The following is a 26903-nucleotide window of genomic DNA, read 5'->3' as shown; positions in this document are numbered from 1 at the left end:
AATAGAGTTTACATTCCAGCTATTCACTGTACTGGTTAAAAAAAATGTGTTAGCAAATCTGTCAGCCAAATACCAAAAGGGAAAGACCGTGGATGGAGGGACTGCGTAGTAGCTTCAGAATTCAGGCGGAAGCCTCGGCGAGCCATGAGGTGGCAGGAAGGAGGCAGTGGAAAGGTCAGCTGCCTGAAGCTTCTCCTGTCAGCGAGGGAAGGAGCTTGGAGTTAGGCCAGAGGTTCCGAAGAATGAAAATTCAGTAACCTAGATCACGGGCCTAAATTTGCACATTCCCTTCCTTTGATTATTTACTTTTGAGGATTGCCATGGTGTGTCAGTTGTGTGGTGAGCAACTTTGTATTTTGCTTTCCGTCCTTACTTATATCCTTGCTGGCACTAAAAGGGGCTGAAGGATAAAACACAAGGACTAGGATTCTGGGTTACTTATTCTCTCTCTGAAAATTACCGTCCCTAGTCACTAACAGGTAGTGCGGTCTAAAAATAGCTCTTTAATAGGCTGAGAAAATAGTCTATTTTAAATCTTACACTTGAACTTCAATGGCAACACAAAACTAGGGAATCCTGCTTCCTTTCCTGACCAAGGGCGCATTTCCTCGGCTCCCCACAGGTAGGTCCCCGCTCCTCATGAGAGAACTCCATACGAGATTTTGAATTCTATTCAGTTTCATCCCAAACACCTCTTGGTTTATATTATCTATTATGTTTTTGGTCAAATTAATAGCATCTGGAATTATTTTTAAAAATTATTGTCATAATTGTGACCAGAAGGATTATTCAGTAGTCTCTACAAATGCATCCAATAGAAAAAATATGCCCCAAAATATAACTGAGGTAGCAGCTTGCTGCTGTCCTTTGTTCCCTGTATCTTTTCTAATAAAAACGACTTTTTTTCCTCCTTTTCAATGTTTCAGTTCCCAATTTACAGTTAGATTTGAGGGTTCTGGGATGTCCCACCTTTAAAGTTAGGTCATATTGTCTTAGATTAAGTGACTTACAGGAAATTTACTGGGAGTGATCAATAATGCTTCCCTCTTTTTACACCTCTTTGATATTAGAACTTAATAAACTATATTAAGTATGCTGTAAAACATGTCATTTTTCAGTAGCATCTCAAGAGAGAGGGAAAGGGAGAGGGAGGAGAGGGAGAAAAAAGGTAGTTATGTTTCTGGGTTTAATTCAGAAGAAAATTAATTTGAAAGTCTTGGAGTATCATTTTGGTGCTTGAGACCATTGTAATTTAAACTCTTTGGCACCAGTGACAGTGCACAGCCTCAGTAAGGAGGTTAGATAGCGAAGCAGTTAAGTGTAGGCGGGGGAGTTTTAAGCCAGTTATTAATATTTGCCCCAAGATTATGGGTAGTTATGATTGTCAGTGGAATAAATAAAGGAGTGATTTGCTGTCCATTTCCATGAATTTCTTGCCCCTAGATTATGGGTAGTTATAATTGTCAGTGGCTCTTGGAATAAATAAAGGAGTGATTTGCTGTCCATTTCCATGAATTTCTTGTTAGCACATAGAAAAAGGTTCCCTAGGGTAAGAACAACAAACGAGGGATTTTTTTTTGTTTTCTTCCTGACTTTCTGTCCAGTGTGTCTGCATTAGGGTGCTTTCAGCCTTGCAGCGTGTTTGACGTCTTCGTGGGGACTGTTTCAATACCCAGCATCGGATGAGGAGATGAGTCCAGTGTATTCCAGAAGTCAATTAGGGAGGCCCTCTCCAACAAGTCCGTGTAAGACACTACTGAGAGGACCTTGAACTAGTGGTCTCCCACCTGTTTACCTGTGTTCCAATTGCATGAACATCCTTCTGGATAAGAACTTTTCTTTATTGTGAGCCGCTTTTAACATGTTCAAAATAATTCTATATTATGTATGTTCATGAATATTATTTGAAAAATCAAAGAGAGCAATAAAACTACAGCCTTTCAAAATAAAAGCAATATTTTAAATTTGTAGTCTGACCCATGTTAAAATAAAAGCTGTAATTTTTACCCAGAAACCTCTAGACACACTATTGCGATGTTATTTTAACCTGGGCAAACCATTTCACAGAGGATCACTGTTCAGATGTAATGAATTTTTAAATATTATTTTTATTTTTATCTATAGTTAACTATAAGATCGCATTAGTCTCAGTGGTACGACATGATTCGATGCTTATATATCCTGAGACGTGATCAACACAGTGCGTCTAGTTAACGCCCATCACCACACATGGTTACAGTTGGTTTCCAGTGATGAGAACGTCTAAGGCTTCCTCTCTTTGCAATTTTCAAATACACAATATGCATTGCCATTAACTGGAGCCACCGTGCTGTACATCCTCATGGCTCACTTATTTTATAGCTGGAAGTTTGTCCCTTTGGACCCCCTTCACCCACTGCCACCCTCCCCTCTCCATCCAGCAGCCACCAGTCTGTTCTCTGGAACAGAAGTGGTGCCCCCAAAGGGCGGATTCCCCCAAAGTGCCTGTGGCCTGGTTAACTGTTGTTACCTGACCAAAACCCTGGTTCATGCTCTATGGGTTATAAAGCTCAATGGGAAAAATAAGAAATAGGTTCATGTTTCTGTCTTAGAAAAAGAAGTTGATTTGTAAGCAAGGATATTTCTAAGATCGATGAATATTCTTGAAGAAATATTTTTACATCTTGGAGGGTCTCTAGCACCTAATTCTCGGAGTGCTTTTTTGTCACAGTTCTACCAGCTGTGTTGGCAGTTGTGGGGCTGAAAAGCTTTTTAGTTCTTTCTGTTTACTGCCTCTTTGGACTACATGGGGAGAAAAGACCTTTTCCATTAATAATCATTCAAGCCACTATGAGAATAGGAATTATTGAAACAACAGGAGCTTAGTCTTTGCTGATGTGCTTTAAAAACCATATTAGAATAATATATCTTTCAGAGGCGTCTGCTCCTGCTTGAGTAGGCTTGATGTTCCTATCTGTCTTGGGCTGTCAGAAAAATTAAAGCCATATACTTAAAACATAATATCTCAGAACGTAAAACTCTCTGAAGTCCTTTGGGTGGGTTTTATTACTTTCTTTGGCATACAAGCAACTCCAGGTTGTTTCACTTTTACATCACTGTGAGGCTTTGCAGGTGGCCTGGCACTTCAGGTGCCCGCCAGTGGGCCTGGGTGCAGAGGTAGGGCTGCAGGACCCATTGTCCCCAGACAGGCAGTCTCCTGCCTGCCTGTTAATGCACAGGGACCCCCCATCCTGTGCAGAGTCGCTGGAGCCCAAAGGCCAAAGGCTCTGTCCCCTCCCAAGTCAGAAGCCTGTGCTTACTTTTGAGAACTTTGGATCTAGTACCATAGGGTTACTTCCCAGGCCAGAAATTTGCATCTAAAGGCTAAGAAAAATATATCCAAAAATAAACATGAAAGCCAAGACTTCATGCCAGGAACTCCAGCCACACACATCCTGTTGGCTGTCTCACTTGTCTCTGTCTTCACAGTTCTGATTCTTTTAAACCGAGCGGAAGCCTGCTTCGACGAGTTGGACCTTGCGTCTGTCTGCGCCAGGGTCCCACTCCTCTGTCCTCAAGTTTTTCTGCAGAGTGACAGAGTGATCCAAATCCAGAAAGGAGTGAAGTTATTAGGAGGGAACTAGAATTGAGCAAAGAATATGTGTGTGTGTGTATATGTGTGTGCATAGGACGTCTTTCCCTATTGCCTTTGACTGCCTGTGCTTCCCTGGAGAACCAGCAGCACCAGTCTCCGCTCTGTGGTCTGAGAGCCTCTTAACAGGAATGTATACAAGCAGGTAATTGTCAGCGATGAAGATGCATTTTGCTGTCCAAATGAAGGACAGACCCTCACTGGATGACTGAGAACTTTGAGAGACAAAGAAGGACGTATGCCCTACAAGGTCAGAGTGGATTTTTTTTCTTTAGTGGGGAAACATTACTTGTCACAGTTTGCATTTTGGCCTGAGGAGTTATGCTCTGGCTTCTCCAGTTAGGTTCTGCCAGATCTACTATGCACCACAGCACTGACATAATTTGATTTCATTTTTATTTGTGGTGTGTGTGTGTGGGGGGGCAGAGTGGGAACTCATCTTTTTTTGATGGTGAAGGTTATGTTTGTTTGCCCCGATGATCTTAAATATGTTTCTAAAAGATAAAGATAGTTGTTCATATCTAGGCAGAGTTACATTTATCACATTAATATTAAATATATGTATTTATCTGCTGACATACTTGAATGGCATGTATTAAAAATAAATTTGGGGCAAGGAAACAGATTGACAGTGATGGTATATCACCCTCTGGGCACTCAGTAGGTATCTTGCCTACAGCTTTCAGTCTGTATGAAGTTCTTAGTGTTTATGGGAACTCTGTTACATTATTGATGACTCGAAGTCCTACCAGCTCTGCAGCTATGATCTCACTATTTCTCAGAAGACAATCAGGGGGTCTGACCAGATCGAGGCTCTGCTGGCAGGTGCAGGAGTGGCCAGATGCTGCAGGCCTGTTGGCAGGGCGCTGGAAGCTGCAGCCTTTCCTCCTGAGCTGGAGTGCCTTCGGGTGTTCGTTTCAGAGTGTGTGCTGGGTACTCAGGCCTTTTAGGAGTTTTTGTTAATAGAGTTCTGAAATTCCTCCCTTGGCTGTGCCGTTGCCAGCGCGCTGTTCACACCTCTCCCCCCCTGCCCCCTGCTTTCATCTTGCAGAGGCACTGTTTACCCTCTCAGCTAACACACAGGGCTGCCTGCCTGCAAAAGAGCTGCTGGACTCAATGTTAATTGATGCCACTTGGAAAATTTCATCCCTAAGAAGCTTCTGTCATATTCATCAAACATACTTGGTTCCCACCCTGTGGGAGGTGCAGACTGCGCCATGTCTGTCTTTCTGCTTCACAATCTGTGGAGGAGACAGACGAGCATCGACAGTTGTCACCCTGACCTAAGATGAGATGACAAGCACTGTAAGAAAGATCAGTGTGCTGAAGGACGTATGGGGGCGAGCAGGGAGACTCATTTCCACCAGGGAGGGCATCATTTCATCCAAAGACAAAGAGATCTGGTTCTGAATTCTTGCGGCTAACAGGCTGTTTTTCAGCTTCCTTCAAGGATTGGGGTCAGTTAACCAAATTACAGTGTTGGAGGCAGCCTCATCCTAAGGGGCTGACCACACAGAAGAGGCCTGGCTTTCTCTCCCCGCATTCTGCCTTGTCCCCCTGGAGGGCCCTGGTGGGTTCGGTTACGGGTCTGTCCGCCCGCCCTCCGAGGGTGTCATGTGTTGCATTTCCAAATGCCTGGATTTGTGTTTTGTTTGCTGTTCAGTCATCATCTGGAGAAATCCTCTCTAAGGTCTTAATGGGTCCCCCAGGCAAAGGCAGGTCTAGTGGGGAAAACTTTAAGAACTTGAGACTTTCAGAAGGAACTCGTGGTGTGGACTGGAGAGATTATTAAGCTCTTTATGTGTAGGAAGCTCTGTGGTCATGGGACTTTCCTGCTCTCATTGGGCCAAATTCCATTCTGGGAGGTCTCCAGGCCGCCAAGGAGAGGTTAGGGCACAGTCACCGGGGCCGGGTATCGACACTGAGGAAGGAGCAGCAGGAAATCCTGTGAAAAGGACAGTCTTTCTGAATTCCTGCTGTCTTGCTGTGATTGATCTCTCTGACCTCAACGTTTTGAGCTGTCTAGCCCAAGCCAATAAATGCAAGACAGACCTTCTAAAGGTTATTGATGTGGTCAGTGGTCTGGCCTGAAATTCTGATCTATTCTTGCTTTATTTAACCCAGCTTTGCTGGATGGCTGTTTGGAAAGCTCTCCAGCTTCCTGAGACATCTCTTGGTAAAATAAAGATGCCTTTATTTTAATCCTGTGTTTCTGATAACAGTGCTGTGAGTTAATTTCGATCAAGTACCCAAGTGCCTGGTGAATTGAAAACTTTAGTGCCCTCGCTCTTGGTTCACAAGTTTAAGAAGGCAGAACAACCAGTTATGTGAGTGGAAAGAAAACACATAGCACAAGAGGTCATATTGTATCAAAACATATTATTTCAAAGGCAAGAAGAACTTCTTGGTATCTTTCATTATTTCTAGTTATAGTTCTTACAAGTAGTTCCACATTAAAATTACCTGGGAAGCTGTTTAAGTTCCCATCTGTGGGTCCTCCCTAGACCAGTGAAACCAGAATGGAGCCTTGGCATCTGTAACTGCTTCTTTTTCTTAAAGTATATTTTATTGATTATGCTATTACAGTTGTCCCATTTTTTCCCCTGAACTCCCCTCTGCCTGGTACCCTCCTTTTGTCCAGCAATCCCCCCCCTTAGTTCACGTCCATGGATCATGCATATAAGTTCTTTGCCTTCTTCTTTCCTTATACTGTTCTTAACACCACCCTATTTTGTGCCTACCATTTATACTTTTTTAAGAAAAATTATTTTTCAGTTACAACTGACATACAATATTATGTTAGTTTCAGGTGTATAACATAGTGATTAAACATTTCTATACCTTGTGAAGTGACTGCCCCTAAATTTATATGGAACTAGAAAAGACCCTGAATAGGCCAGGCAACCTTAAGAAAGAAGAACAGAGTTGGAGGTATCACGCTTCCTGATATCAGACTACGCTACAAGGCTAGAGAGCCTAGAAATAAACCTACACTTCTATGGTCAGTCAATCTATGACAAAGGAGGAAAGAATGTACAATGGGGTAAAAACAGTCTCTTCAATAAATGGTGTTGGGAAAACTGGACAGACACAACTAGACCACTCCCTAAACATCATATGCAATAATAAACTCAAAATGGATTAAAGACTTAAATGTAAAAACTAAAAGCACAAAACTCTTAGAAGAAAACCTAGGCAGTAAACTCTTGACATTGCTCTTAGCAATATTCTTCCTATGTATATGTCTCATTAGTAGCTTCATAAGGCTCCGCAGATGGGCCTGGTGGGCAGCCAGGCCTGAAAACTCTTGTCTCCCGACAGAGGGCTTCGGTGAATCACTCTGTGCTTCTTTGTCCCTGCTGCTTCTGTACGTACCTGGTTGGCATCTTTGCCCTGCGTTAAGGCTCTGTGATGGAATAATGTGTTTTTCCTTACTTGGCTGCCACAGCCCGCTGCAGCAAGCGTGATCACGAGGTGAGGCGAGGGACTTAAAAAATGGAGAGGACCATAAGCTCTGCTGGCAAAATGGCAACTTTATTCAAGGAACAGCTGTCTTATATACAAACTGTTAATGCCTAAAGCAAGACTGCAGGGAACTAGAAACAATGTTGTTTTTCAAAGTTCGTGCACTCCCTTAAGCTATCAAAAGGGCAAGAAGTTCTCATAACCATCTGGGAACATGACACCTGCGCCAGAGCCTTGTTGTGTCCTTCAAGGCTGGGAACTAAAAGGTTAGGAAAGTGTCAAGGTACCCGCCGGCTCCAGGGACCAGAAACCAAGTTCATCCACCATTCTCACAGTGGAGAACTCTGTCCTTGGTCCCATTATGGCCTGGCGGGCCCCCACACTTGGCTGTATTAGATTTTTAGTGTAATTTTTCTTTTTCTCATGTAGACATTCTACTTCCAAATTGGGGTCCCTGGCATGTTTAAATGATAATGGCCACCAGTACTTTAGGGGTAGAGTGAGTGGGGTTTATTTATTTATTTGCCTATGTGTTCTGGTTCAAACACATATTGAAAGTGTGAGAACAAGGTACAAAATCACCCCAAGTTCTACCATCCTACAAGCACACATTCTCTTAGCTTTCAGAGAAATGGTGTTGTCACATGCAGTTCCTGAAAAATTTAGAGTGAAAATGGAAAATAATATCTTGGCATTATAATGACAAGAGTATTGAACTCATGGCCCTCTGGGTTGAGCGCCCCCAGTTGCCTGCACTCTATACTTGGAGAATCACTGCTATGGGATATATTTCCAGAATAACAATGACTAATTTGAAGGGAATGAAAGCTTTGATAATTCTTGGTATATAGGACCACATTTATGTTCAGTAGCTTTATTCAGCCATCGAGAGTATTGGAGAATACCAGTACACCCAGCCTTGTTCATCATGGTCATTGTGTATTTTTTCCATTGTAATAGGCACTGTTATTGTCATTGTGTTTCTTTGATTACTCTGGGGGCAATTGAGAGTTTCTTACATGTTTCTTTACTGGTTATATTTTCTCTATTAGGACATGTTACTCATTCATACACTGGCATTTATTTATCAATCTGTTTGAATGCTTTATTTGATTAAGGTCTTAGCCCTTTGTTATGATTTTAGCAAATATTTTGTCTTTATCTGTATACTTCTCATTTTAAAATAATATTTAATTCATATAAATTCTAAATACATTAACTTTACCCTAAGTCTGGCTATTTCATGATTTAAAAGCTTTCAACTTTGCCCTGTAAAGATATTATCTTACTTTTCTTTGTAGCTGATTTGAAAAATAATATGGTATAAGTGACAATGTGTCCTGTGGTGATAGAATAACTAATTTAGCCCACTGACAGGTAGGTCTATGTGTGGAGTCGGGAAAGAGGAATGGACCATGACAGGTGCTTCCAGTCTGGGCTCACGAGCCCTGGGGACTATGGATCAGCTATAGGGAAAGCTGGAAACCTCTTCTATTTTTTTTATGTCTGCACATTTTTCTGGAAAGATGGTACATAGCTTTCATACTCATCTGAAAGGGATATGTTACCCCCTAAAGACTGAGGACCATTTTCTATAGAGTAAAAAATAAAGACCAAAAACCTTACCAGGCTCTATAGCCTGTTCGTCCTTTACACAAGAGAGTGATGAACAGTTTTCCCTCAGTTTCATGTGCAGAAGTGATGGTGAGAAGGGAGATAGGAAAAGAATTTTCACTGTGGCTTTATGGGCTTTGACCTTGGTGTGCAGAAATCTTTATGTAGTGACAAAGAAATCATTAAGAAAAAAATGCCAGTTTCAGACTCAGACAAATGCTTTGCAGTAAGAGATGCTACCAAAACCTGTTTTTAAATAAATATTTCTAATTTATGGATCCACTGGCCTTTACGTAGGAACCCATAGTAATATTTTTTACCCAATCCCCAAACAATTAAAGTTTAGTAGCAGGTTCTCGTGGAAGTGTGGTGTACTCTCTGTTCCACACCCTCCCCTAGACGGTCCACATTTAACACTGCTCAGGAAACCGACTGGACCCCTCGGACAGGAGCGCTCCTGATAATCAGCTATAGGACAGCTCCTTATGCAGAGCAGGGATCATCATCTTTTTTATTTTAAAGAAATATAATTTACTGAGACTAGGTAATGTATGCATTTGGTAAAAAAATTCAAAAAGTGCAACAGGATGTGTGTGTATGTTTATGAAAAGTCCGCTTTTTTCTAACCTCAGCCCCGAACCATCCACTCCCTTCAATGCTCTGTTATCACCTTCTTCTGTAGAATACTTTATATACAGGGTTCTCTTTGGTTATTAGACAAAATTTCCAGAGCTTACATTGACTCTTTTTCTGCAGCCTTTTGAGAAAGAATAAGGTTTAGAATTTCTGAAAGAATCACAATTTTCCCACAAATTGGCCCCAGCAGACCTACCAGGGTTTAGTTTACTTTCTCCTTTTGCTTTACTATTTTATTAAATATCAACAACTTGAATATCTCATGAGCATTTTCTGATATTTTTTACATTTTATACATTTTATTTTATTTGTTTATTTTTAGAGAGATAAGAAAGGAGGGAGAAAGAGAGGGAAAGAAACATCAGTGGATTGCTTCCCACACACCCCGAACTGGGGACCTGGCCCACAACCCAGGTGTGTGCCTTGACTGGGAATCAAACCAGAGACCCATTGGTTTGCAGGCTGGTGCTCAATCCACTGAGCCACACCAGCCAGGGCTATTTTCTGATGTTTTAAACCTGGGAAACATTATTGCAAAATGTGACTGTGGTTCAAATAGAAAATTTTAACTAAGCAGGTAATATCTTTGTAGTATAATTAATTCTATTTTCTTAGTTATTAAGAAGTAGCAAGTTTGTTGAAAATTCAAAGTATTATATGTGATTAGTAATACTAAAAATATAAGAAATAAAAATAATACCTCTTCCAGCTTGAATAGAGACAGTCATATGGCTAAGGGATATCACGTTGACATCGTGCTAGTTAATAAAACATGGGGAATTATTTGGGCATTAATTTTCCAAGAAGTTACCCCTGTAAATAACCTCTAGATACCCTCCACATTTCCTGAGTTGATGTATATGTCTTTTGTGGTGCACATGACCTTGTACCCGTGGCCCTTGAGAGTATGAATATTTATGTTGACAGTGCAGCTGTCATGAGTTGAGTTCATAAAATTGGGTTTGGGCTTTTTACTCTGACATGTTATTCTTGTTTAATTTCCTTGTGCTGACTGTGGCTCTAGTGCTATAAATCAGGGAGAATGTTCGCTCAGAAAACAAAAAGAGCTGGAATAATAATGTGAAATACTGCCTTTGTTTATTCAAAGTGGTTTTTTTTTTTTTTTTCATTTGGGTACCTGTCTTTTTTTCAGCAGTTAGTTCCCTGGATCTTACCATTATTTTTATGTTATTTTTTTAAGACAGTTCTTTGATGATTTAAGGTAAGAGCATAAAGCTCATATATATGAAATAAAAGAGTAAAAGAGGTGTGGTAAGAGAAGCCCATTTTTCTAATCCACGAAAGTGGAACCATATATATTCAAATTCAAACAGTACAGGCAAGGCCAGGTACGTAATGTGCAGAGCCCGGTGAAAAAATAGAAATGTAACGTCCCTTGTTACCCCAGAGAACAAGTGTTATTAACAGTACCAAAATATAAAGCTTTTTCCTTCCTTCTGCATTCTGTATCTGAACTCATGTTTCTTATTTGCTGTTTAATGTTCTAAGTAGAAAAATAAAAAATTAAATTATTAGCATAAATTTGCTGTTTATATTTTTGTGGTGCAATGCTAATTTTAAATGCAAATAAAAGAACAATGAACTCATATGTGGAATCACCAAAATGACATAATTTATGTCTTCTAGCTCCATACATGTATATGTACTTCATTTTTACCAGAACACTGAAAACTGTGCACAGAACTAATTGAACTGTACATTTTAGTTCTTGATGCATGCACCTTCTCCCTGGACTTTCCACCTCCAGCTTACAGTTGAGTGAGGAAGGACTGGAAAAGGACTGTGGGTTTCCCTAGCTTTCTTTTCCCTTCGTGTCCTTATTGTGAATGTAAGTGGTTGGCTAATCCAGGGAAGTGTAACCTGAATAAGAAAGGATATGATGGAGTTTCTTCATCAATACCATGGATTTCTTTGTGTGTTGAGAGCAAGTTCCGATTAGAATAGAATATGGGACCCCCGGGGCTCCCAGAAGCTGGATTTATTCATTGGAGGGTGTAACATGCCTACCCTGTGCTTGCTGTGAGTGCTGCTGAACCCCTGTGCTCACTGAATCCACCAGAACTCCATCCTCACAAGGCAGTGTGAGTGCTGTGTGTAAACAGGGCATCGAGGAACAGTGGGTGTGCCTGTCGCACTGTCTCCTCTGCTCACACAGACGTGATGTGCAGATGGACTTTACTTAAAAAGCACGAGTTCAAAGATAAAATTGTTAAGAATTTCAAGATAGTGACAGCAGAGCGTTGAACTGAGTGCACAAGGCACTAGTCTCATGTCCATGAAGCCAGCCCTGAGGGCAGAAGTGCATGTGGTGCATTCCAGTCATTTTAACCCCATCGGCCGAGTCCCCAGAGAAGTGAATCCACCTCGCCCAGCCACCTCCCCGCTGGCTGCCGCCCCTGAGTAAGCCCAGGTGCCACCCACGGAAGGATTAACAAAGAAGCCCACAGAATTGAGAGAAATAATACACAGTCATTGTTTTAAGCCAGTACGTTTTGGGGTGGTTTGTAATGAGCAACAACTATATAATTATATATATTAAAACATTTAATTCATAAACTCTCACAAATGGAATTGTGTTATTCACATTGTCTGTATGTTGCTTTTTCCCCATGTAGTGTGTCTTAGAGATCCTTCTGTCTCAGTCCATTGCCATTAATCACATTATGCGACAGTGCCTTCCTTTGGCTGGATTAGTGTAACTTATTTAACCTTCTCCTCGATTGATGAGCAAGTGTTGATTTTTGTTCTTATCAATAGAGCTGCAGCCCTGGCTGGTGTGGCTCAGTGGATTGAGTGCCAGCCTGCCAACCAAAGGGTTGCTGGTTTGATCCCAGTCAGGGCACATGCCTGGGTTGTGGGCCAGGTCCCCAGTTAGGGATGCACAAGAGGCAACCACACACAGATGTTTCTCTTCCCCTCTTTCTCCCTCCCTTTTCTCTCTCTAAAAGTAAATTAGTAAAATCTTTAAAAAACCAGTGCTGCAGTGGACATTCTTGTATGTATATCTTCATATACTTTTGTGGAGTAAGTTCTTGCCTATGGAATTATAAGAACAGTATATGAAATTTAAAATTTGATGAGTATTGTCTAATTACAGTGCAGAAAGTCTGCCCTGATTTACACTCCCCGCTACAGTGTCTGCGTAGAGGTATTTTGACAGTGGGCAACTTCAAACTCTAAATATTTTGCTGGGAAGAAAATGTATCCTGTGGTTATTTTGTTCTCCAATCGTGAGGGAGGTTAAGCATCATTGAAACTATTTTTTGGCCGTTGTATTTTTTTTTGTCTATGAGTGGCTGGTTCATATCCTTTGTCTAGTAGTCTGTTAGGTTGTATGTATAGTTTATAAGATTATAGGAGCACTTTGTAAACTTAAGAAATATGTCCTTTTGGCCAAATGTATTAAAATATATTTTCAATGTATTTTATTTTTGAGATATGTTTTGTGATCAGTCATTAAGGCCTGGAGAAACACTTTCTGACTTGCCTTATGGTTCTCTTTCTCAAGACATTTCATTGACTAACTTTTTTCCCCTCTATTCTCTTTTCCTTGAACTATGCCCTAGTTGCAAATCCCCAGGGGTATATTACTCTAAAGCAAAACTTTAAAAAAACTATTTTCTTTTTTCCTTATTTTTTATAGTTTACACATTTACAGATGTCCCCATTCCCCTGTTCTTCTTTGCCCACCTCCCCCTAATCCTTACCCCCTTCCCTCTGGCCATCACCACACTCTTGTCTGCGTCTATGTGTAAAATTGTTTTGACACATTTTTAATAGGGGCAATTTCAACCTTTAAAAATTTTGCCAGGAAGGAAAGGCATCTAACTGCTACTTTGTTTCTCCAATCATGAGTGAGGTGAGGCATCTTTTAAAATATTTCTTGGCAGTTGTATACATATTCTTTGGCTAATCTTTTCACCTTCTTTGTCCACCACTTCTCCTAGAAATTATTTTAATTTATCTATTTAATGCATTTTTTTCTATTCTCTTGTTGCTGGAGAGATGCTACTTCAGTAGGCTAGTCCCAAATTAGTCAGTTTCTGGATCTGTTTGCTATGAAATGTAGTTCCCAGAAATAATTCACCCTTATCTGCTTGTGGGGAAGCTAAAGGAAGAATGCATTTTCAGATCATATCACTGGCTGTTTCTCTTGGCCAGATCAATGGTGAGCCGTTCAGTACTGGGCCCATCATTCTCTTCTCAGATCAGATATTTTTAGGAGATTGCCTTGGCTGTTGAAGCTAAAATCCTTGGATGCAGAGAGGAAGTGATTCCACTTTTGTGACTGGATTATTCCCAGGTGCTCGAAGCATTGCCCTTTAGTGGTTCTAGAAAAACAGGATATAACCATGTGTAACAAAAGAGCAGAGGCAGCTTCAAAAACCCCAGGGGAGGGAGACTGAAAGGAGTGTCTAAGACTGGGCGTATGTATGGAAGTACAAGAAGGGAACTACTCATAATTAAAACCTTGTTCTGGAGTCAGGCTGAAATGGTGGTGAGAGGTGGTGGAACAGAGAAAAACAGTTAGCGAGATGCCCTTCCAGCAAAGCTTGGAAACCTCCTTAAATATACAACGTGCCCCTTGGAAATAGATGTTTATTTGTAAAAAACAAACAAACCAAACAAACAGCCTTTAACCTCTATGAGAAATGAGAAGCTCTTCAAAGGACTGGTTTTCAATAAAGGGAAATAATTCCTCCATTAAACATCAAAAATTTCTTTTGGAAGAAAAATCGTTATCCAACTTTTTCCCTAGGTAAAATGTTCATTTTGTTTTCCTCTAACATAATGTCTATGGCCTCCTGATTTTATTTTGGGCTTCCACTGGCTGGTGTCCTCAGAGGCCTCCCAGCTGTGGGGGTGGTTTTTCCCCACACTAAATAGCACTGATATGGTACAGAATCTGTAGTTTTTTTTGTTTTCCCCTTGCTCCAAATTGCCAGCTCTGATTTGTCATTGAAGTCCACACTCTTGCCTCTACTTACCTCTTCTTTGCCTCTACTGGTGCATTTTCTCTGTTGGAGGTTGGGGAACAGTGTAGCCCCCTCTTTTTAGCATGGTGTCTGCAGTAGGAGCGAATGGGCCCTAAAAAAGTGAGTATGCATCTCGTAGGGGTGTCATCTGCCCGCTGTGAAATGTGAAGTAAATGTCACATTCATTTTGGGAGTTTAGGCGACCTACTTGCAGCTATTAATTGTGTTCAGGTAGTTTGGGAGATTTGCACAGGAGACCTCTGGTAGTGGTGTGTTGCTATGTGATTTAAATCTTTGTAAAACATCACTTCTAAATTGTTCATCAGGCTACAAACATATTTCATAACTTGCAAGTTCATGAACAAATAAAGGGGGCGGTTTCTAGGGTGGAAAGCGTATGGCCTGGTTGTCAGACAGGTTTGTGTCTAAATGAGATTTTACTGCTTCCTGGCTGTGTGATGTTGGGCCAGAGGTTTGTACTCCAATTTTCTGACCTATAAAATGAGGTAAAATATGGTTTGTGTGGTTGTAGAGTGTCTGAGAGTCTAGCACATGGATGAACATTGAGGGAAAGAATTTAATTAAATTATAATTATATATAGAAATATATAACTTGATACTACCTTAAACATGTTTTATAAGTGTGTATCATTAGAATACATTCTCAGTATTCATGGTAAATGAATCTCAACTTTATTGCTATATAAATAAATATACAATTAGAAATGGTTAAAAAGTACCCAGGCAATTATAAAATAAAGTCTCTTCATCATCCACTCCAATTCAGAAGTCAAACGCTCAGTGGCAGTGGCAGATTGGGGTCCCTAAAGAGCAGGCCAGTTTTTCATTCCTCTGAAGTGTTCATTTTGAGATCCGGATGTGTGTTTAGGGCTGGAGGGGTTGAGATTGTGCTTCACTTTCCTGGCCTTGAATTAGGGTGATATTTCTGGCCACTCCAGCCCTTCTGAGTGAAAGTGGGAGGTAAGGCCTGACCCCCTGTAATAGAAATATACTCTCCACGCAATAAAAGATGTCACATCCTGGTGTAGATTCAGGCTTATTTTGAAAAAAAAAATGCAAACTGATAAATAGCAGGCAATCTTGGCAAGAAAGATTTTTCACAATAACACTCTTTGGTTGCCAAAACCTTCTCATGTAAGGACGTGTGTACCTGCATGAATGTGTGCGAAACACACCCATTTCTGCCTCCCTGCATTTGGTTCTATGTCAGTGAATATCACTTCCAAGAGATGTGCCAGAGTAAACTGAAGGGGGCTCAGGTCTCTGTGCTTTGAGGTTAGAGGTTTGGTCTAGAGGGAATGGGGGTGGTGTAGCAGGGTCTTGGTTGTAGCTCTTTTTCCCATGATGTGTCAGATGTGAGACGCTAGGGTAAACTCACAGCCCCAACCTTCCTTTCTGATGGTGTTTGAACATGCTCTGTTTGGGTGTTGCCAGGTAGATGAGAATAATAACACTGCTTGGGTAAGGAGGGTATGGTCCCCGAGGCGTGGTGTCCTTTTGACTTCCTCCCCCAGATGGAGCACTTCCTGCTTTCCGGCTGAATGGTGAGTCATGTGGAGAGACTGGAGGATGTGACACAGGACATCAGTCAGGCCGTAATTATTTGAATGACATAGATGACAAATCCGCATTCTGCACGTATCCCGTCCAGGTAAAGCCAGGAAATGCGAGAATGACTCAAAATAGCTGGTGGCTACGTGGCGGCATCTTTGGTGCTGGTCATTTTGTGCTTTCAACATCCAAAACCATCACGTCCAAGTAGGAATGTTTACCCGCAGCCTCAGTGCAAATCTGGTGCTGGTTTCTATTTCTTGTGATTTCTAGCAACTGGGAAGCATTTTTAAAGTTAATTCTGAGTGAGAGACTCATCATATGTGCTTGGGATAGACCTGTGTATGGCACATAGAAATGTGGCAGAGAAACTATCCTGCAAGAAATCTCCCTGGGGAGCGTAGGGGAGATGGCTCCCATTGTGTATTAAATTGCATTCCTATCTAAGCATCAGCATTCATTACATGTCAAGGACCATGCTAAATACTTACATGTATTATTTTGTTTAATCCCAGCCATTACTTTTATGAGCTAATAATCACATAAAATTAGCTGTGTGCCTAATGCTTTCTGTAGGCTTGTCATTATGTTAAGTAAGTACTGTATATACATTGTCCCATTTAATTTTCCTAACAATTCTGGGCAGTAGAGACTATTATTCTATTTTATAATAAAAACATTGAGACTCGGATAGATTAAGAAACTTGCCCATGGCTAGATGGCTAGTCAAGTGAAGGAGTTAGGATCCAAACTAACTCCTTCACCTGATGTGAAACCTCGTAATATGTATCACGCTGTTGCTCTTTCTTACTGTCCTGTGATCGAGCGGTGTCAGCATAAAGCAGCCAACCAACCAAATAAACAAACCAATAGGGAGATAAGCCATTAAAAAACCCCACTTTTAGCCTCCTTTAATAGAACATATGTGAGAAAATTTTTTATGTTCACTTGGAGAGCAGTAGCCTAAATATGGAGTAGTACTCCATTCTCACCAACACGTATGAAGAAATCAGAATCTATACATGGAGTTAAGTTCAACAAACATGAAATGCCTTCTGTGTCAGTCATGCTTCTTGTGACACCCTGAGGTGAACATTGAGCTACTTAAGAAAAAAATACCCTCTTACATTAGAAAGCTACTGTTCTTATTTTAGCCCTTCATACTAGTACATATCATTTCTTATGAGAAGTGGCCTGTTAGAGGGTCTTTCCTCTGGTTTTCTGAGAGACGAGATGTATTTTTTTCTCTGTACAAATCACGAGGTAAAAGAACATCCTCCTAAAAACTCTTCCTTCCCCATTTCAACCTTGGCACACTTCATAGGGAGGTCAGAGTCATGGTAACAGCCCCTCATATCAAAATGATCAAGTAATTCACCTCTAAATGCTATGCTATGGAAATCTGAGTGAAAGATAATCTACCATTTCCCACCTTCGTTTTCCCTACAATTTGTTTTCATTCTAAAGTGACTGACTTGGAGAAAAATGAAGATATTGTATGAGCCAGCTCTTGGATATTTCATTTATGAGTGAAAAGAAAAAAGAATCCAGAGGCAGCTCTATCTAAGAAAATCTCATGTGTGGTTTTCTTTCTCATGTGTATCTCATCTTATATAAACTTAAGGTCTTTCTAAGCGTGCTGGTGGCGTTCCATGTTTGGCTCTTTTTACTACATAGATACATTTTTATGGTAAGATCTCTCCTGGTCTTGAGGTGGTTCCAGAAACTTTCTACATAGTTTTTAACAGTGTGAAGATATCGTGCACCCCAACACTTTTGTTGCCCCAGGCATTTTGTTCACTCGTGTGCAGATTCGTCTGAAGTCCAGAATGGTATGGCACGCACACCACGCACACGGTCATGGGGGAGGTTAGGAGGGAGAATTGCATGAAGCATGTATTGGAGAAAACCAACCTCCAGGTACTTGTGCCACATGTTGTTCTTTAGTGCAACGTATATGGTATTCTTTAGTGTACTTTTTCTTAAGTAGCACAAATGAATGAAACCACAATTTCCAAAGATGGATAACAAATAAGATTGTCTCCTAACCCTTCCCCTGGTCTTCATATACCAAGCAGAGAATAGCCTTCATATAGATCCCCATGTCCCCACTCCCCCAATACTTCTGCTTTTAATGAAAGAAGTATATTGTGGGTATTAATTATGGTGAGTTAGAAGAAATTATTCAGCTTCCTTATAAAGCCATGTCATTGGTTTTACCACCATCTTCGGCTTTAAGGAGAAACTCCCATTTATTCATTCATAGAATATCTACTGAATATTTAGTTGGGACACCTCGTTATTCAAATGATGTCTAAAAGTATAACATATGAGCTTTGGGTCCAACAAGGTGATTGTTTAATTCAAGAGGTTAGTCATATAGATAGGAAAATATGTAATATTAATGTGTTTTAAAGTGTTAATATTAAGGGGAAATTAGTGGGCCAACGAATGATGAAATGATCAATGTCAAGTTTTTTTATCCTCTTAAGTGCTGAAAACTTTCTTTTCTCTTTAGTACTTTGTCTTGTGTTTCCTCTCTAATACAAAACTTTCATAAAATCTTACTTCCTTCAGTGAAATCTCTGAGTGTGAGGAGAATTACGGTCATTTTATACTTGTATTCAAATGATTCATTATATGTATTATTTTCCATGAAGTACCTGTGTTTGTTTGCTTTTGTTTATGACCCTCTGTTCCTGTGAAAGCTGGTTCAGAGGTTCTGTGCCTGAGTGTAGCTGCTTACATGTCTTTCAAGAAAGTGTTTCCCTAGAGAGGGAAGCTATTCTCTTAATGGAGCCTGCAGTTCTGGAAGGCACAGGAGCAGCGGGCAGACACCTAATATGGCAGATCAGCCACATCAGCCTGATTATCAGCGGGGTGCTTTGTTTCTGTTTGATCGCCTGCACAACCCTGGTTCCACCCACTTAAATGAAAAATCAGTTATTCCTTGGTTTCTGATATTTTCACTGTCTCTTTTACCTCTAAAAATAGGTGCAGTTTTGGAGTGGACTACTCAGTAATGGCCAAGTCTTAAAGGAGTGAGTGGAAAATTCATAATCAGTGACTGTCACACGGTGGGCACTCAATATCTATTATATAAACCATTGTAAACACAGATTTTAATCAAAATTACTATTATAGTTCTTTTATAGGAAAGACAATCCAGTGGAAAAATACCAAGTGAGATAGCCTTCTCCTTCCTCTTCAGGACCCTTCTCGAGAAAACTGTCTTGAGATGTCTTGGTAGCTCTAGTGCGCCCCCTGTTTTTACAGTTGGGAAGTCCAGAAGATCTAGAGAGCTTGTAAAGATTTCCCCAAGGCCACCACATGAGATAGCGAGACAGCAAGACAGCAGCAGAGCCAGACCAGCCTTGGTATGCCCCCCTTGCTGGCCCTGGGCTGCCTTGTTAGCAGAATCTCTGAATAGGAGTTAAAGGCAAATATGATAAGGTAAAACCTGGATTAACTGTGTTTCTAAAAGTATTTTGAGAATCTGATAAAGGTCTTAGATCCTCTCCTTAGAAAAATGCACATGCACGCAAAATTTTATATAGAATGTTGGGCATGCACTTCATGAAGCTCACACATTGCCAGCCATGTAGAATTCGTGATCCCCGTTTTAAGAAGTCCTGATAGAGATAGTATTTGGCAGAAAGCTTTCTGTGTTTTTCTAAACCCTTCTATATTCTAATTACACTTGAGTAATCACAAGGCCATTGAATGTGGATGGCTACTGCCACTTCTTAAAATTCCCATTTAGAATTCAATTATTAATGAGGGAGCAACTCCCAAAGCAGACATCCAGATCTACCACATGTTGGCTCGACACATACACACACACATACTCCTGAATATAAACTGTTAATTTAAAAATCATTTACTTCTTTCAATCTAAAGACAGTTTAAAGACTTAAAAGTTTAAATTTTCTACAAGTATCTAATATTCCATTTAAAAATCATTTTGTTATATCCCTCTTTTTCTATCATATTTTCTTTTATATCAAACACCTGTCATCATGTTTGTCATTTATTTAGTTCCTATTGTGTGTATTTACTTTACTCTGGAAGCCAGAAAATTTGTTATCTAACAAGTGTGTGTAGACCATCTGTCGTGTGTAAGATTTTCTGAGACAGGATAGAATGCATTTCCCAAGAAGATACAGGTATGTATGTTTTTCTCTCTCAAGTGTTATTTAAGCTTCAAGCAAGAGAGAGAGAGAAACAGAAATCACTTTTAGGTAAGCTTAACATCATGAAGGAGGCGAGGTCTATACTGGGCATTTTAAAGGCAGGTGGGATTTGAGAAAGGCCGAAAAGAAATGAAGGGTATATTTTTCTATTACTATATAACAAACTACCTTAAAATTAGTCACTTAAGACAACCATTTTCGGTTTTTTTTCAGTTTGCTCACAAATTAGCAATTTGGATAGAGCGTGGCAGGGGGTGGAGTTGAGGGGAGAGTTCTCTACCACTTGGGATCATTTGGGGACAGCTCAGGGGACAGCCAGGGGCTGGAATCAACTGCAGACTCACTACTAGCATGTCTGGCAGTTCCTGCTGGCTGTCAGTTGGGACCAGCTGGAGCTAGTGACCAGAACACCTAATGTGGCCTTTCCATGTGGCTGTCTGGCTTCCTCCTAGCGTAGGGGCTGGGTAACAAGAGCTGGTGTCCCAAGAGAACCAGGCACAAGCTCTTTGAATTGTACAGCCTACCTTGTAAGTCATCCACTACCACCTTGGTTGTAATTGCAAGCACACCCAGATCTAAGGGGAAGGAATGTGGGCTCAGCCTTTAACACACTGAAATCACATTGTAGGAAGAGCGTGTGGGATGGGAGATGCTGTTGTGACCAGTTTGAAAAATAGTCTGCTACACAGGCTATGGAATTGAGGGAAAGAGGTTGCAGAGGTGGTAGAGTTAAAAGGGGTAAAGTTTGGGTGGAGCATGGGAAAATGGGTAAGAACCTAAGTCAAGGAATCTGAACTTGGTCCTGCTGACACTAGCAATTTGTTGGAGTTTTGTTAATAGTTACAGTGATTATTAATAAGGATGATCTGGCTATTGAGTGAAGGATATTTGGAGGGAGAGGTTGGAGGTGGTACATTAACTGGGAAATTCTTATGTTAGTCTGGATATGCCAAGATGAGGCTTTACATAGGGTGAATATAGACTGGAAAAAGGTGACAGGTGTGGCAGGCATTGCCAGGAAGCATATGATGTTAAAAATAATTAGGTTAGATGAGCAAAGGAAAAGAATGAGAAGGATAATGGCTTATGTAAAAATAATAGGCTCTGTTCTTAAGGACATGAGGCTATTTATAGTCTCCATTTATCCCACTTAGTGTGAATATTCATGTGATTTGTTGCAGGCATTTTATATGTCTGCCAGAGATTGTGGACCTGAATGTCCACTTTACAGATGAGAATACTGATACTCAGAAAATTAGTTTACCCAAGGCCCCTACACTAGCAGTAACAGTAGTACTAGCACTACACTAGTTCTCCTAAACTAGTCTATGAAGGCCTTCTCTGTGACACCAACTCAATCTCAAAAGCTATACTCATGAAATGTTGGCAGAAGTAGGTCTTGCTGTCACATAATGTTCTAGGCCAGCTTATTTCTGCAAAGTGCTAGTATTTCCACCACTAAATTGTAAGACAGGGTCACTGTAGAATATGCGTTATTTGCTTTACTTCTAGAAGCTTAATCATTGATGTTGAATACAATTGATATACATACATGTGATAGGTAAGACAAACACTCCTTTTTGCACATGCCCTAAGTCAGGCTGTATTTTGTGGCTGGTCAGTGCGCCCCCCTGGATAACTGTGTGCTCTGTGCCCACTGCCTTGGGAGGCTCAGAGTGGGTTCAATCTCTCAAGGGCACCATGGCTGGGGCCTCACCCTGTCTGCTATTGGAAATCTCATCTCAGCCTCCTAAGATGGGCCTGTGAGACCTCAAGCAGAGGTTGGGTTTAGAGCGCTAATGCTTGTTGATGGTTTTAGGCGCCACCTGGGAGAACAGGCCCTGGAGAGCGAGGCACTCGGGAGATGAGGACACACGTCCATCCCGGGCTTTTCTACTATGAAGCCAGGCTCTGCTTCTCATAGAGAGAAAGTGACTTGTGGACTTCTTGCCTCCTCTCATTTGCCACCTTCCTCTCCTACACCCCTATGGTGAATCAGCTGTGTGTTCCCCTGTCTGAGATTCAATTACTTTTATTGTGATGCTTGGCTACAATTATCTTTTTAATGGTCTGAAAATTATCCAACATCTAAAAACACAATTAAAAAATTCAGCTGCCGTGTGTCTCTGGGATTTTGGGCTGACAATAAAGTAATTTTTTCTCTAGGGAGTTCTTTTAAGACATGTGGCATTTGGTACTTGCTCTCTAAATTTTATTTCACAAATGGAAACCTGAGGGTTTTTTTTTTTTAAGTTTATTCAATACCAAGCAAAGGCTTTCAGTCAAGATAGAGGTGTAGGTGAATGCAACTCGCCTCCTCACACAACCATGGCAAATTTGCAGTTAAACTACAGAAAAAATATCACTCAGAACCGTCAGAAAAATCGAGCTGTGTGGAAGTCCAACAACTAAGAAATTAAAGAAACCACATTCATCGAGATGGGTAGGAGGGATGGAGAGGTGGAGATGCAGAGATGCTGAACAGGCTGGTCCCAAACCCACATTTGGTGGATATAAAATGCAGGGATATCTTGGAAATGAGGAATCCCAGCCTCACACCAGACCACCCAGCCCAGGGTTCCAGTGCCAGGAAGATAAGTCCCCATAACTTCTGGCTGTAAAAACCAGTGGGGGTTGGGTCAGTGGAAGAAACTGTGGATTTCTCAGGCATCTTCTCCTGGGGTGATCCCATGCATGGACCTACTCAGACTCACTCCCTCTGGGCTCCAGCACCACAGCAGCACCTGGAAGGACACGAGTGCCACACCACACAGGGAGGAACTGAAGTGTCTTTTCACAGAGTGAGAGCTGGGGACAGCTTCCTCCCAGAGAGAACTGCACACAGTGATGATTGTACCTTTTCTGAGCCCTCCTCCACACAGAGCCACAGAGCAGTGGCACCATATCTGAATCTCCATCACCCTGGCTCACACGGTAAGCCCCACCCTGACGATTACCTAAGGGTTCACCCCATTCAACTTACAGGCCCACCCAAGCTGTTAATGGTGGCTTTTCCATATGAAGGGCTGGGATAGGCATAGGCTTCAAACCTTCTTACATCTGCTCAAACAAGCAACAGCTGAGCCCAGCCCCTGTACCTCTTGCTGAGTGGCCCCTGGCCAGACAGTAGCAGCAGTCAAATGTAGATCACTTTATAGCTTATGCCAAGGGGCCCCAGACAGAACACAGATGGAGGCTGACCATGGCCTGCATGACCCGAGAAATCTCAGAGAATGTGTGCCCAGAGGACAGTTACAGACTGTTGGAGCACCTCCACCTCCACAGGCTGTGGAGGGAGGTGGTTGCTGGCCACGGGTCACAACCAGTCCTACCAGCTGTCTGGATTGGGTAAATCCCTCTCATTGACCTGCTGACAGCAATCAAGACTCATCGACAAGAGGAGGGAGTACTCAGGCCACATGAAGGGTACACCTCAAGTGCCCAGCATGGGGAGGGAATAGGGGAGGCTGTACTGCTGGAGTCTGCAGGACGCCTGCTGCATTAGGCCATGCTACCAAGAAATGGAGTCAAAGCAACCTTACCTAATACATGGAAAAAATGACAAGGAGGCTACCAAAATGAGGAGACAAAGAAAAACGGCCCAAATGAAAGAACACACACACACACAAAAAAAAACCTCCAGAAAAAGAACTAAACAAAATGGAGATAAGCAATCTATCAGATGCAGAGTCCAAAATACTGGTTATAAGGATGCTCAAGGAACTCAGTGGGCACTTCAATAGCATAAAAATGACCCAATCAGAAATGAAGAATACACTAACTGAAATAAAGAACAATTTACAGGGAATCAACAGGAGAGTGGATAAGGCCTAGAATCAAATCAATGATTTTCAACATAAAGAAAAAGATATCCAATCAGTACAACAAGAAGAAAAAAGAATAGGAAAAGTGAGGCTAGTGTAAGGAGCCTCTGGAACAACTTCAAGCATTCCAACATTCACATCATAGAGGATACCAGAAAGAGAAGAGAAAGAGCAAGAAATTGAAAACCTATATGAAAAAATAATGAAAGAAAACTTTCCTAATTTGGTTAAGGAATAGACAAACAAGTCCAGGAAGCACAGAGAGTCCCAAATAAAAGGGGTGTAAAGAGGACCCCTCCAAGACACATCATGATTAAAATGTCAAAAGTTAAAGGTAAAGAGAGAATCTTAAAAATGGCAAGAGAAAAGCAGATACTTATGCACAAAAGAGTTCCCATAAAGCCATCAGCTGATTTTTCAAAACAAACTTTGTAGGTTAGATGGGATTGACAAGAAGTATCTGAGGTGATGAAAAGCAAGGGCCTACATCTTAGATTTCTCTATCCAGCAAAGCTATCATTTAGAATCACGGGGCAAATAAAGTGCTTCCCAGGTAAGGTACAGCTACAGGAGTTCATCATTACCAAACCATTATTATATGAAATGTTAAAGGGACTTAGTTAAGAAAAAGAAGATCAAAACTATGAACAGTAAAATGGTAATAAATCATAATTTTCAACAATTGAACTTAAAAAGTAGACTAAGCAAACAAGCAGAAGAGGAATAGAATCATAGGTATGGAGAACATTGGGATGGTGGCCAATGGGGAAAGAGTCTAGGGGAATGGGAGAAAAGGTGAAGGGATTAAGAAGTATGAATTGGTAGGTACAGAATGGGCAGGGGGATGTTATGAGCAAGTGGAGGAAGTGGAGTTGCCGAAAAACTTATATGCATGACCCATAGACATGAACAAAGGAGGGGGTGAGTCACTGGAGGGAGTGAGGGGTACTAGGTGGAGGGGGGGAAAGGGGGAAAATTGGGACAAATGTAATAGTATAATCAATAAAAAATATCAAGCATATTTTAAGCAACCTCAGAATAAAAGTATGTTTGATGTCATCTTTGAGGCAGAAAATATTTTATAGCTGATAATACTTTCCATGTAAAACAGCAATCAAATATGTGAACACTAAGGATGTTCGTATGCTAGTTCTAGCCCTAATGAATTGACATCCTTGAACAACTTACTAAATGCCTTACCACCTTGTCTTCTTATTAGGAAAAAGGAAAGAATATCTTCAACAACCTTACAAAATGTCTGATAGGAATACGTATGCAAAGATATTGGCAAAAAGAAGTACTCCAGCAGTCACCATTGATCCTGGTGACATTGGGCATTGGCAGTAGGGACCATGTGGAAGTGATTCCGGGCCAGGCTGGCTTACTTTGGATTATATGGGCACAGGGAGTCCCTGAGTTTTATCACCTATATTATTTCTGATGGAGCAGCAAGTGTTACGAAATATGCCATGGCTTGTACCCAGGGCAGGAGAAGTCATCCCCTCCTACACTGTCAGTGAGCCAGCAAGCCATGGCAGCAACATTTAATGAGATGGGCTGACAGCTCAGGGAACATCCCTGTGTGTGTTGTTTTGATTGATGCCTGCTAGTTTCAAGTGGGCAGGATTAAAATGCAAACCAAGCCCCAATTTTTTTTAAATTGATGTCTGATGTTTGCCAACCAGGGAGATGGTGATAGAGTGCAGCAAACACATTGCTCCCTTGTCACCTGGATGAGACACCCTGGCACAAGATGGCTGGGGACAGCAGCCAGTCCCTCTGTGGCTACCAGGGAATGGACTTGGCAGGTAGGGAAATTTTCCTCGAACATGGCCTTTTAAAACATGTAGACTTGAAAATTTTGGTAAAATACATATCACATGAAATTTACCATTTAACCATTTTAAGTGTATAATGCAGTAGCACGAAGTACACTCATAAAGTACGCAACCATTACCACTAGCTAGTTCTAGCAGGTTTTCACTGCCCCATAAGGAAACCACGTATCTGCCAAGCAGTCACCTCCCATCTTCCCTCCTCCAGCCCTGGCAACCGCTGATCAACTCTCTGTCTCTATGAGTTTGCCTTTCTGAACATTTCATATCTGTGTAATCATATGATATGTGGTCTCCATGTCTGGCTCCTTTCACTGAGCATAATTTTCTTGAAATTAATGCAGGGTATAGTATATGTCAATTAGTATTTCTTTTATTTTTTAAAATATATTTTCTTGATTGTGCTATTACAGCTGTCCTATTTTGCCCTCTTTATTCCCCTCCACCTTGCATACCCCCTCCCACCCACATTCCCCCTCCTTTAGTTCATGTGCATGGGTCATACATGTAAGTTCTTTGGCTTCTACATTTCCTACACTATTCCTACTCCCCCCTCCCAGTCTATTTTCTACCTACCATTTATGCTACTTATTTTCTGAACCTTTTCCCCCTCTTTCCCCCTCCCCATCCCCTGCTGATAACCCTCCATGTGATCTCTATTTTTGTGATTCTGTTCCTGTTCTAGTTGTTTGCTTAGTTTGTTTTTGTTTTTCTTTTAGCTGTGGTTGTTAATAACTGTGAGTTTGCTGTCATTTTACTGTTTATATTTTTTATCTTCTTCTTAGATAAATCCTTTTAATATTTGATATAATAAGAGTTTGGTGTTGATGAACTCCTTTAACTTGACCTTATCTGAGAAACATTTTATCTGCCCTTCTATTCTAAATGAAAACTTTGCTGGATAGAATAATTTTGGATGTAGATCCTTGCCTTTCATGACTTGGAATACTTCTTTCCAGCCCCTTCTTGCCTGCAAGGTTTCTTTGGAGAAATCAGCTGATGGTCTAATGGGAACTCCTTTGTAGGTAACTGTCTTTTTTTTCACTTGCTGCTTCTAAGATTCTCTCATTATTTTTAATCTTGGGTAATGTAATTATGATGCGCCTTGGTGTGTTCCTCCTTGGGTCCACCTTCTT

The 26903-nt window shown here is 41.1% G+C and overlaps 1 protein-coding gene across 3 annotated transcripts in view; it reads left to right on the top strand.

Moving 5' to 3' along the window:
* The window catches only part of RAPGEF4 (Rap guanine nucleotide exchange factor 4), a 287261-nt gene that overhangs the window by 67189 nt on the left and 193169 nt on the right, over positions 1 to 26903 (top strand). Inside the window, exon 1 of one of the 3 annotated variants that reach the window (XM_037044444.1) lies at positions 3486 to 3881. The exons of the other annotated variants lie outside the window; for them this stretch is intronic. Within the exon in view, the coding sequence (XP_036900339.1) occupies positions 3870 to 3881 (12 nt within the window). The 5' untranslated portion in view covers positions 3486 to 3869. Of the gene's footprint in view, positions 1 to 3485; positions 3882 to 26903 lie in introns of those variants that run through there. 3 annotated transcript variants of the gene reach the window in all.

Source organism: Sturnira hondurensis, unplaced genomic scaffold (genome assembly GCF_014824575.4).
Source record: "Sturnira hondurensis isolate 20B ecotype Veracruz unplaced genomic scaffold, ASM1482457v3 Scaffold0004136, whole genome shotgun sequence".
Classification (NCBI taxonomy): domain Eukaryota; kingdom Metazoa; phylum Chordata; class Mammalia; order Chiroptera; family Phyllostomidae; genus Sturnira; species Sturnira hondurensis.
The sequence above is the reverse complement of the archived record's forward strand: the minus strand, read 5'-3'. Positions and strand labels throughout refer to the sequence as shown.